We start from the raw sequence: 13484 nt of genomic DNA on the forward strand, positions 1-13484 counted from the left end.
AGTGTCCGGGAGGTGCACCCTCCCTTGAAGCTCAAAGTGCCCGGGAGGTGCACCCTCCCTTGAAGCTCAAAGTGCCCGGAAGGTGCACCCTCCCTTGAAGCCCAAAGTGTCCGGGAGGTGCACCCTCCCTTGAAGCTCAAAGTGTCCAGGAGGTGCACCCTCCCTTGAAGCTCAGAGTGTGTAGGAAGTACACCTTCTCTCAAAGCTCAAAGTGCCTGTAATATGCAAAATTCAGTAATTAATAAAAGAGCCATCACATGTAAAATCATGACATCAGAAACTGAGTAAACACGACTCAAACTTTGATGTTGTTTACTACATGGATGTTAAAAAAGTGATGCTGATGATGCTGTATTTTTACAAGATATAATTAAGACAGAGTGCTAATACCCAAGATTTAGTTTTTTGAAGATATTACCTGTTAATCTGATCATCTTATCACCAGCTTGTGGCCTCGTGGAGTTATTAGTTACCTGAGTGATCATCTTTTATACAGCTTGTGGCCTTGTGGATTTATTAGTTACCTGAGTGATCATCTTTTATACAGCTTGTGGCCTCGTGGAGTTATTAGTTACCTGAGTGATCATCTTATCAACAGCTTGTGGCCTCGTGGAGTTAGTAGTTACCTGAGTGATCATCTTTTAGACAGCTTGTGGCCTCGTGGAGTTATTAGTTACCTGAGTGATCATCTTATCAACAGCTTGTGGCCTCGTGGAGTTAGTAGTTACCTGAGTGATCATCTTTTATACAGCTTGTGGCCTCGTGGAGTTATTAGTTACCTGAGTGATCATCTTATCACCAGCTTGTGGCCTCGTGGAGTTATTAGTTACCTGAGTGATCATCTTATCAACAGCTTGTGGCCTCGTGGAGTTATTAGTTACCTGAGTGATGATCTTATCACCAGCTTGTGGCCTCGTGGAGTTATTAGTTACCTGACCGATCATCTTATCACCAGCTTGTGGCCTCGTGGAGTTATTAGTTACCTGAGTGGAGTTATTAGTTACCTGACCGATCAACTTATCACCAGCTTGTGGCCTCGTGGAGTTATTAGTTACCTGAGTGATCATCTTATCACCAGCTTGTGGCCTCGTGGAGTTATTAGTTACCTGAATCAACTTACACCAGCTTGTGGCCTCGTGGAGTTATTAGTTACCTGAGTGATCATCTTATGACCAGCTTGTGGCCTCATGGAGTTATTAGTTACCTGAATGATCATCTTATCACCAGCTTGTGGCCTCGTGGAGTTATTAGTTACCTGAGTGGAGTTATTAGTTACCTGACCGATCAACTTATCACCAGCTTGTGGCCTCGTGGAGTTATTAGTTACCTGAGTGATCATCTTATCACCAGCTTGTGGCCTCATGGAGTTATTAGTTACCTGACCGATCAACTTATCACCAGCTTGTGGCCTCGTGGAGTTATTACTTACCTGAGTGATCATCTTATCACCAGCTTGTGGCCTCGTGGAGTTATTAGTTATCGGAGTGATAATCTTATCACCAGCTTGTGGCCTTGTGGAGTTATTAGTTACCTGAGTGATCATCTTATCACCAGCTTGTGGCCTCGTGGAGTTATTAGTTACCTGACTGATGATCTTATCACCAGCTTGTGGCCTCATGGAGTTATTAGTTACCTGAGTGGAGTTATTAGTTACCTGACTGATCAACTTATCAACAGCTTGTGGCCTCGTGGAGTTATTAGGTACCTGAGTTAAGTTATTAGTTACCTGAATGATCAACTTATCAACAGCTTGTGGAGTTATTAGTTACCTGAGTGATCATCTTATCACCAGCTTGTGGCCTTGTGGAGTTATTAGTTACCTGAGTGGAGTTATTAGTTACCTGACTGATCAACTTATCAACAGCTTGTGGCCTCGTGGAGTTATTAGTTACCTGAGTGATCATCTTTTATACAGCTTGTGGCCTTGTGGATTTATTAGTTACCTGAGTGATCATCTTATCAACAGCTTGTGGCCTCGTGGAGTTAGTAGTTACCTGAGTGATCATCTTTTAGACAGCTTGTGGCCTCGTGGAGTTATTAGTTACCTGAGTGATCATCTTATCAACAGCTTGTGGCCTCGTGGAGTTAGTAGTTACCTGAGTGATCATCTTTTATACAGCTTGTGGCCTCGTGGAGTTATTAGTTACCTGAGTGATCATCTTATCACCAGCTTGTGGCCTCGTGGAGTTATTAGTTACCTGAGTGATCATCTTATCAACAGCTTGTGGCCTCGTGGAGTTATTAGTTACCTGAGTGATGATCTTATCACCAGCTTGTGGCCTCGTGGAGTTATTAGTTACCTGACCGATCATCTTATCACCAGCTTGTGGCCTCGTGGAGTTATTAGTTACCTGAGTGGAGTTATTAGTTACCTGACCGATCAACTTATCACCAGCTTGTGGCCTCGTGGAGTTATTAGTTACCTGAGTGATCATCTTATCACCAGCTTGTGGCCTCGTGGAGTTATTAGTTACCTGAATCAACTTACACCAGCTTGTGGCCTCGTGGAGTTATTAGTTACCTGAGTGATCATCTTATGACCAGCTTGTGGCCTCATGGAGTTATTAGTTACATGAATGATCATCTTATCACCAGCTTGTGGCCTCGTGGAGTTATTAGTTACCTGAGTGGAGTTATTAGTTACCTGACCGATCAACTTATCACCAGCTTGTGGCCTCGTGGAGTTATTAGTTACCTGAGTGATCATCTTATCACCAGCTTGTGGCCTCATGGAGTTATTAGTTACCTGACCGATCAACTTATCACCAGCTTGTGGCCTCGTGGAGTTATTACTTACCTGAGTGATCATCTTATCACCAGCTTGTGGCCTCGTGGAGTTATTAGTTATCGGAGTGATAATCTTATCACCAGCTTGTGGCCTTGTGGAGTTATTAGTTACCTGAGTGATCATCTTATCACCAGCTTGTGGCCTCGTGGAGTTATTAGTTACCTGACTGATGATCTTATCACCAGCTTGTGGCCTCATGGAGTTATTAGTTACCTGAGTGGAGTTATTAGTTACCTGACTGATCAACTTATCAACAGCTTGTGGCCTCGTGGAGTTATTAGTTACCTGAGTTAAGTTATTAGTTACCTGAATGATCAACTTATCAACAGCTTGTGGAGTTATTAGTTACCTGAGTGATCATCTTATCACCAGCTTGTGGCCTTGTGGAGTTATTAGTTACCTGAGTGGAGTTATTAGTTACCTGACTGATCAACTTATCAACAGCTTGTGGCCTCGTGGAGTTATTAGTTACCTGACTGATCAACTTATCAACAGCTTGTGGCCTCGTGGAGTTATCAGTTACCTGACTGATCAACTTATCAACAGCTTGTGGCCTCGTGGAGTTATCAGTTACCTGACTGATCAACTTATCAACAGCTTGTGGCCTCGTGGAGTTATTAGTTACCTGACTGATCAACTTATCAACAGCTTGTGGCCTTGTGGAGTTATCAGTTACCTGACTGATCAACTTATCAACAGCTTGTGGCCTCATGGAGTTATCTTGGTCCAAAGTTTTCTCAATCAGTCGACAGACATCTGTTAAAATCCCTTTCACAAATTCAGCTTTCAAATGTTTGGCTTTTATGCAGTTTCTCATATTACTTCTGGCAAAGAATAAAAACAAGATCAGCTTAGAGCAAGTCAAAATGATTTCATTTTGCAGTATTCAACTTTATAGGAGTGACACCTCAACTATCCTCTCACTTAGAAGCAAATTATTAATATTAAATAAATAATGCACCTTAATTCGGAAAACTAGTTTTTTCCTAAACACTAAATGAACATAAAACAGTATATGAATTCCATACTTTATATAATACAAAGAATCCTATCAAACCTGGACCCTCTGTAAACTGGAATTCCCCCCAAACAAGACATTATTCATGGTCCCTTTTTAAAAATCAGTACAGAACTTAACCTCTCTAAACCGGACACCTCTTAAACCATTTTAAGACATTTTACTTGGTAACAAAGGATGTCTGGTTTATAGGGGTTCCACTGTATAATATACAGCAACAGGTATCTTCATGCAGTATATCACTAAATAGTAAAATCATCTCTAAAACATATGAACTTACTAGCAAACAGATAAATTTTATATTTGAAAACATCAAAATTTAATGTAGGTACTATTCAATAAATATTTAACCCCCTTGTAAACACTCTTCCCCTTAGCCCCCCCCCCCCCCAATTATTTTATATATTTACCTCAGCTGAGGCTGCAGCTGCACAATGTGTAAATAGATCTGGTCCTATCATACGTTTAGCAGTTTTGTCCTGCCCCCCCCCCCCCCCCCCCCCTCGCATTATTATTTATTTATTTACCTGAGTTGACGTCTCAGTTGTACAATGTGTTGTTGACAGGCCGACAGCCTCTGAATCTGTCGATGTAGTAAACCAATGTGGTCCCGACACCGTCTGGCAGTTTTAAAGTCGAGTTCAGGCTGGCAGGTAGACATGAAGCTGACCGAATTTTCTATGTCAAAGGAAAGATAATAACAAAATATTTCTTACCAAGAGTAGGAATGGCACAGAGTAATCTTCACAGAAATTAAAACACTGAAGATATTTTAATAACTGTAACCATAGTAAATAAATTAATTTGAAGCTTTTTTTTTTGCTCCTGCTAACATGCATCTCAGTGCACATTCATAATGTGTAAATTTCACGAACAAACATTGCTATCTGCAGTTATAGTAATGAATAATGAGAAAATTTTGTATGATTTACAGTAAATTATAAACTGAATGAGTTCTTTAATTTTTTTTATCTTTTTATTATGTCTAAATTCATTGTTTACCTCATTAAATTCTTTGTTTCTATATATCCATGTTTAATATTACTGTTGTAAAATACTATAATATATTAATGACATCATTTGCTTAAAACACATATTCACATTGACATCTTTATTATACCAGTATTTTCTTTCATCAGATTTAGCAGGCAGCAGATTATAACAATTTAAGGACAACAAAGTTTGTGGGAGATAACTGTAACTTTAATATTCTATTAATAACTCTACATAAATGTTGTCATCTTTGTTTTGTACATTATTCCCAGAAACAGACATGGTATTGCTATCATGGGGCCATGACGTCACCACCTTACATTCCTGTTTTAACATTAACATGCAATCAGAAATCATGATCCTGACCGTGATGATATCATGGACCAGTTGTTCAGACATTGGCTAGCTTAACCAGTGGTTAACACAGATTTTCAAAAGCAAGGACTGAATCAGTACAAATAATACTTGAAGACATAATACTGTTGAAACTTAATTTAGAACAGCCAAGTGTATCCATACATAATCCAATCTTAAGTTTATTTCATATTTGTGCAAAAATAATTAAAAGGAAAAAATCAGACTAACCCAGGGTTAATATAACTATGCTTTGAACAATGTGACCCAGGTGTTAACTCACCTGATATTTCTGCCATGTACGGGTCATTGCTAGTGGTTACAGCACCCTCTGACTTGCTGGAAATGAGGATGATTGGTCGAGCCATGGTGAAGGGCCGGACGTCGTCGCTCAGATCGAGCTCGGTAGAGACACTGACACCGTCACAGAACAGCTTCTGATCACACACCGCGATGGCAGTCTCCTTCTCCAGCTCCTTCTGAATGTGCTGGACGCTGTATGCAAATGAAAGGAATGTTTATAGGAAGCACTGTTTTCAAAAATTTGATTAGCGATATTTATAGTCAATTGAAAATTAATTAGCAACTACTGTTTAATGTTTTTAAAATGTGTAGCAATCTCTGAAACTTGCATAGCGAATCGTGATACAATACTGTATAAAATATTCCCTTTAAAACTATGCAGACTTCACCGTTCCCCCATCAAAAGGAATATTTCTTTAGTAAATAGAACAGCTGCCACTGAATATCTAACTTTAACTGAAACAATTCATCTAATGAAAGAATCCAAATAATATTTTATGACATCTTGGCACATTTTAAAACATCTTAATGGCTATTTATGTCCAACCAAACACCCATCATACATTTGAAATAGAGACAATGAGCTCTTTTTAAGCAGCCAATTGTGCTATTTTTCATTCCAGCCAGTGCACCACGACTGGTATATGAAAAGCATGTGCTATCTTTTCTGGTATGGTGCATATAAAAGATCCCTAAGCTTGTTACCAATAGAAAAATGTAGCAGGTTTCCTCTCTGGGACTATATGTCGGAATTACTAAATGTTTGACATCCAATAGCCAATGACAAATAAATCAATGTGCTCTATTGGTGTAGTTACACAAAATAACTTTTCAAAACTTTTTAAGCATGCCTTTAAATTAAATATTTGGTAATACTGAGCATAAATTATTAGGTTCAAGTAAATAAATGCTGTTGCAATTCAGAAAAGTAGTCACCTCTGTTGTGGGTCTTTATAAATCCTGGAGAATGGCGATATTGTGGTAGTTGTAGTCAGAACGGTGACACACTCTTTCTCCAAGATGCCGTCCATCTCAACGAAGAACTCATCAAATGTATACAGCTTTTTGGGGTGTGTCTCCAGCAGAGATGCCAGGATCTTGGTCAAACATTTCTTCAAAGATCTAAAACACAAGCACCTCAGTTGAACCTAACTAGACATATATTGTAAGTAATAGGAGAGGGCCTCATAAGATAGTAAACATGTACCCAATTATTTTGTTCTTTATGCAATAAATTATGCTTTAAATCAATCGATCTGAATCAAATTGTCGAAAACTGTGCTACTGAAAACAAGCATCGCTCATGGATTTGTTTTAAGACTTTAAATACAACAGTGAAATTGTAAAAGATGATTGTTTTGTTTCACAAAGCTGTAGACGCACAATGATTTTCAGTGTTTATGTCTACGGTGTGGGTCCAGGCTTTATTCTACATGCAACTAATTAAATACAAGTTGTACATTAGCAGTCAATGCATGTTAACCTTTAAACTACTCGTCTCTAATTTGTCTCAAAAAGCACGTTCGAGTGGGTACAAGTTTATAAATTTTACTCACATATATTCACTTAAATGTTTTATAAATGCGTATTATTTTTGTGGATTTTTCTAATTTGTATGATACTTTAGATCAGTTAATGTTGATTAAAATTAGGGAAAAAATCGAAAAAGTTGTGTTTACTTATGGGCATTTGTGGCCAGCTGTCCAGTATTTATGTCCATTATTCCCAATAACAGTGGTTTTCTGACCAGAATTTAATAAAGTTAATAAAGTGTTTACAGCGAGTGTTGTGTACAAAATGGCGGGAAATATGAATTGGGGAATGCACTGTATACAGTGTACAATATGTCGACTGGCGTGACATCGGGCGAGATATCTCGCCTGCAGTAGATAGGTTAAAATAAGTGGTAAAATAGTTTTTTGTTGTGAGCAGGAGGGTCTAGACCCTGGATCCACACCTGTGTCTAGACGGAACTAACTGACACGTACAGATAAATAAAGACTAATCACTCACAATGACAGTGGACACAGGTCTGGCAGGTCACGTGACCATTTGACCTCGCCATGATGCTTGGCCTGGATTCCAGAAATAACACCCTCAGGTTTCTTCGAGATCATCAGAAACCTAGGATAAAAATATCAAATATAATAATTGTAACAGTCATTATGAATATTGTATTCAATAAATGCAATATTTGCTTTTGTACTGTATCGACTGTTATTGTACTTGTACAATGATTGTTTGGATTTTCTACAATTACAATTTTACTTTTGTTCTGTACTGGTGCAGTGGTCAATTTGCTTTTGTACTATTACAGACTGTTATCATACCACAGTTAGGAGTTTGGTTTTATAATGTAATGAACTGGTGCAATTTCAATTTCAATTTTGTACTGTGATGGACTGTACAGTCTACTTCACTAACATGGTCTCCTTGTCTGCCCGGCCACTGTGTGGTCTGAACGGGACTCGGCCCGTGGCACAGTGGTACAAGGTTGCTCCCAGGCTCCACAGATCAGCAGACATGTCGAACTGACGATTGCGATCTCGGTCAAAGAACGCAGCTTTGAAAATAGCCGGGTGCTAAAAATAAAAAGACACAAATACTTCAGTTGATAATTAAAAATAACTAAAGTTTCTGTAAAATGGCACTAATTAAACAATGCGTTTAATTTCTCACATAAACACATCTACCCAAACCATTTTTCATAGCCTGTCAGAACATTTCTTTAAAACCAATCCATCAATGCCTTCAAAATCATTTTAAAAAACCACTTATAATATCTGCTATCCCAGGTTATAACTATAAGATCAGTTTTCTAAAAAGTCTGACATAAGACACCAGACGTATTGAGCACTTTAACACACCAGGTATTCTTCAGTTCCAACGAGTGACTGAAAAAATTCATCTTCATCCAACGGTCGGGCTGTTCCAAAGTCTGACAGCTTGTACACGGACCTGTTCAAATGACAACAATAAACAGATGCATCAGAAAATCATTTCAGTCTATGGTTACCAATCGCAGTCATTTCATATGAGGCTATTTTGTGTGTCTATTTTCTGCATAACACGCCCACACTACATGAAAAACAGCAAACATAAAAACCCAGCCATAACATAGCTGTCACTTTAAAAATAAGCAGCCTCCTACTTTAAAACATAATGAACACTTGTATCATTGGCCTATTTTACATCAAAGTGATAATTTTTAGTTTTTTTGTTTAATGACACCACTGGAGCACATTGATTTATTAATCATTGGCTATTGGATGTCAAACATTTGGTAATTTTAATGTGTATAGTCTTATACAGGAAGCCCGCTACATTTTTTCAATAGTAGCAAGGGATCAGACATGGTAGCACATACCATGGCCTTTGAAATACCAGTAGTGGTGTACTGGATGGAAATAGCCCAATGAACCCATCGATGGGGATCGATCCCACACCAACCGTGCATCAAGCAAGCGCTTTACCACTGGGCTACATTCCGCTCCTAACAACAATAAATTAATGCATCAGAAAATCATTTTAATCTACGGTTACCAATAGTAGTCATTTCATATGAGCCCATTTTGTGTGTTCATGTTCTACATACCACGCTCATACAGCATAAAAAACAGCATACATAAAACCCCCAGCCATAACATAGTTGCCAGTTTAAAAACAAGCAGCTTCCTACTTTGAAACAAAAAGAACACCCTGTACCATATATTTCACATAAAAGTGATAAGTTTTATTTATTTTTACATTTTTTAACAATACCACAAGGGAACATTGATTTATCAATCATTGGCTATTGGATGTCAAACATTTGGTAATTTTGACATATAGTCCTAGAAAGGAAACCCGCTAAATTTTCCCATTAGTCGCAAGGGATCCCACAGACAGAATAGCACATACCATGGCCTTTGATATACCAGTTGTGGTGCACTGGCTGGAACGAGAAATAGCCCAATGCAGGGCTGGCCATATCCTTAAATTTTCAATTTGTCCACGGGCAAGTAACTCTCAAATTTCACTTGCCCACAAACAAATTAACTCGTCCCAAAATGTAAGCAATTTAAATCAAAATTTAATCTGTACATGTCAAACAGTTGTACATCATACACTTGTAATCGTACACTTGTAAGCCCTGTATTACTCAATATGTTTATTTCCCTTAATTTGTGAATGGAAAACCCCAAACTTTAACCCTTTATTTTAGAATGATCATCGAAAATATGCTACTTTGAATGAATGATTTTACAGTGAATAACATTAATTTCAGGGGTTTTTTTTGTTTGTTTTTTTACTCTTTTTTTTGGGGGGGGGGGGGGGGGGGGGGGTGGTTGGGGGTCATAACGGACAAGTGTACCAAAGATTTTTTTTGGTAAATAATAAAAAAGTATACCCCTCTATTTATCGGATGCATTTTACTTGTAGAATGCAGGACTTTGCATTTCAGGACATTTAATTTTCAAAATGTTCAGGGGAACTATACCCTCAGTTTTCCTTAGAAATTCCAGCATTTGGCGCTCTAGATGTGAGTCCGACACACAGACTCCATTGAAGATTGTTTAGATCCCGTTAAACATTTTCCTGTACATGCTCCTACTCACTGTGCTTTAATATTTTGTCAATTAAATGCTAACTGCATGTACATTTAACACATCAATTTAATTGGGAAACATGCAAAAATTTTCAGATGGACAACCTAATTTTGTAATATGAAATGTTACTACATTAGTGAAAAACCGACCATGCGGTGGTAATTCCCTGACCTCATTTTACGTCACACGTGTGTTGTGCGAGCTCACATAGATAAAGCAAAAACTAACTTTACAAAGAGTCTACTTATCCATTTTAGTAATGTGCGGGATTGTAACATTCTAAACAGCTTTTTCTCGATCCTTCAGCATTTTTGGCAATTTACTTCAATGACACTGACATTTCTAATTTCTTAAATGCCTTTAATAATCATGTGAAACAAAAGTTTGGTTTTGTGAGTGTACCGACACGATACTGAATACTATTGTTTCCGTGAAATCCTTATACACGCGTGCGTGCACACACACACACACACTATACATAGCGGGTGGATGGATGGAGAGAGAGAGAGAGACAGACGGAGAGAGAGGGGATGGTAGGAGTAGGTTTGAAATGGCAGACAGCGCTTGCTGCAGACTACGGAATTACAAAAATCACAAAAGAGATAAAGAGGCAGTTTGTGTTCCAAAATTTCAGTTGCCTGGCGGACGACTGAAATGTAAATTTTACTCGTCCGAGCAAATATTTACTCGTCTGGGGAGAGTGGACGAGTACTTTTGGCCAGCCCTGCCAATGGACTCACCGACAGGGATCGATCCCACACAGACTACACATCAAGCAAGCACTTTACCACTGAGTGATAAATGCTAAAATGTAATGTTCAGCAAATAACTCATTCTACATCTCAGTGGCCAATACACAATGACTTGTTCAGTTTTATCAAACAATTTGACGGAGTGTGACAAACTGTGAACTCACTGCCCATCATCAGCGATGCTGCGGAGAATGTTGGCCGGTTTGATGTCACGATGGATGAAGCCCTTCTTTCTGAAGTGCTTTATCCCAGCAACTGCAACACACAACATATACACACATACAATAGTGTTTACTGATAGAAAAAAATCCAAAACATTCCATACATACTAGGGTATATTATGAGACGTAATATTACTTTCAAATCCTAGATTATGTTAAATATAACTAATATAGCTAGTATTTTCCCTAAAAATTTGGCACGGTATGCTAGACTAAACACTTTTGGGGGGCATCTCACCATTTTCAGGGCGCATTTGTCTTAAAAAAAAAAAAAAAAAAAAAAAATAATTTGCTTGCTTGCTTTATTAAATGAATGCAAAATATATAACAGACCTATTTTATTAAGTAACAATACATTTTCTGTGTGTTTTATAAAGGCAGTTTTAGAATTAGTAACTAAAAAAGTTTGTTTTTTAATCTCGGCAGCATGCATGGCGCTGATTAAGGCAAGATGGCGCTAGACTAGTGAGGCATGGTGCTGCACCATGCTAAAACAAGCTAGGGAAAACACTATATAGCACTTTATTTTTAATATGTGTTCTTTTATTTGATCATTTGTTTTAATACATGATGACCACAATTTGGATAAAGAAAAAAAGCAAAGGTTTTAACATCGTTTTCACATAAATTGACAAAACTTTTCTCAATCAACACATACATAGATCTATCAAGTACATTAATTATATATTCTAACCATATAGTTAAACTGACAAATACGTGTAAGTATGTATAAAAATATTAAATCATCTCAATTTTCCAATGTAAACAGATTATAACAAATGAAACAAAATCTTGTAAATGAGTCAAAATTACGAGTTGAAAAAGCAATTATCTTAAGTTAGTAATTAATATAATGATAGTCTGTCAAACGAAAACAAGACTGAAGTGGAGAAGGGTTCTATGTGAACAGCAGTTGAACATGGGTCAGTCGGTGTACTCCCGCTGGATCCTACTCAAACCAGGAACAAAAACGTTTAAATGACTTTTATGACAATCACCTATATTGTACCATATTATTTCTGTAATACAACTTATTAAAGTTTCTGATAAAAGAAATGTTCATTTAACACCACCCCAGCTTACTTTTAGGAGAATATATGTCATTAAGAATAAAAAAGTAAATATGAAATTATAGAATGCTAGTGTCATGGTATATCATCTGCTTAAAAAAACCATGTGGATGAGGCCAATAGAAATACAAATCCTGAGAAAAATATGATTTCATTGGAATATTTTAACTACTGGCATAAACAAGCAGCTACTATTAACACATATGACAGGGTTATCAACATGTGCTTATCAAATTATAAAAGTAGTATCATATCATCCAGTCAGGAAGCATTCACTCTTTGAAATTTATTCCAAGACAATATTTATTAAATATATGACAAAAAGCCACCACCTTCTGCTTTGAAAAGTAAGAAACATTTTATATAATTATGCACTTTCCATAAACAATAAAAACAATAACAAATAACATGGCCTTTGATATACCAGCAATAGGGCACTGATTGAAATCAAACAAAAACCACAACAAATAATGGGCCATCCTACTCATGTCATTATCCTGCACATGCCATTATCCTACTCGTGTCATTATCCTACCTATCATATTTATGTCATTGTCCTACACGTACCTATCCTACTCATGACATTATCCTGCTCATGTCATTATCCTGCTCATGTCATTATACTACCTATCCTACTCATGTCATTGTCCTACATGTACCTATCCTACTCATGTCATTATCCTACTCATGTCATTATCCTACTCATGTCATTATTCTAGCCATGTCATTATCCTACTCATGTCATTATCATGCTCATGTCATTATACTACCTATCCTACTCATGTCATTATCCTACTCATGTCATTATTCTAGCCATGTCATTATCCTACTCATGTCATTATCATGCTCATGTCATTATACTACCTATCCTACTCATGTCATTATCCTACTCATGTCATTATTCTAGCCATGTCATTATCCTACTCATGTCATTATCATGCTCATGTCATTATACTACCTGTCCTACTCGTGTCATTGTCCTACATGTACCTATCCTACTCATGTCATTATCCTACTAATGTCATTATCCTACTCATGTCATTATCCTACTCGTGTCATTATCCTACTCATATTATCCTATTCATATCATTAACCTACCTATCCTATTCATGTCATTATCCTATTAATAGTATCCTATTCATATCATTAACATACCTATACTACTCATGTCATTATCCTACTCATATTATCCTATTCATATCATTATCCTATCTATCCTACTCATGTCATTATCCTACTCATATTATCCTATTCATATCATTAACCTACCTATCCTATTCATGTCATTATCCTACATGTACCTATCCTACTCATGTCATTATCCTACTCATGTCATTAGCTTACCTATCCTACTCATGTCATTATCCTACTCATGTCATTATCCAACATATACCTA

General features: G+C 37.3%; 1 protein-coding gene across 1 annotated transcript in view; it reads right to left on the minus strand.

Moving 5' to 3' along the window:
- The window catches only part of LOC121366834 (serine/threonine-protein kinase TBK1-like), a 37491-nt gene that overhangs the window by 14992 nt on the left and 9015 nt on the right, over positions 1 to 13484 (minus strand). Inside the window, exons 4-11 of the mRNA XM_041491122.1 lie at positions 10962 to 11052; positions 8324 to 8414; positions 7881 to 8038; positions 7470 to 7580; positions 6393 to 6578; positions 5437 to 5648; positions 4334 to 4484; positions 3465 to 3612 (exon numbers count right to left, since the gene is read on the minus strand). Of these exons, the coding sequence (XP_041347056.1) occupies positions 3465 to 3612; positions 4334 to 4484; positions 5437 to 5648; positions 6393 to 6578; positions 7470 to 7580; positions 7881 to 8038; positions 8324 to 8414; positions 10962 to 11052 (1148 nt within the window). The remainder of the gene's footprint in view (positions 1 to 3464; positions 3613 to 4333; positions 4485 to 5436; positions 5649 to 6392; positions 6579 to 7469; positions 7581 to 7880; positions 8039 to 8323; positions 8415 to 10961; positions 11053 to 13484) is intronic.

Source organism: Gigantopelta aegis, chromosome 3 (genome assembly GCF_016097555.1).
Source record: "Gigantopelta aegis isolate Gae_Host chromosome 3, Gae_host_genome, whole genome shotgun sequence".
In the NCBI taxonomy this organism is placed as follows: Eukaryota; Metazoa; Mollusca; class Gastropoda; order Neomphalida; family Peltospiridae; genus Gigantopelta; species Gigantopelta aegis.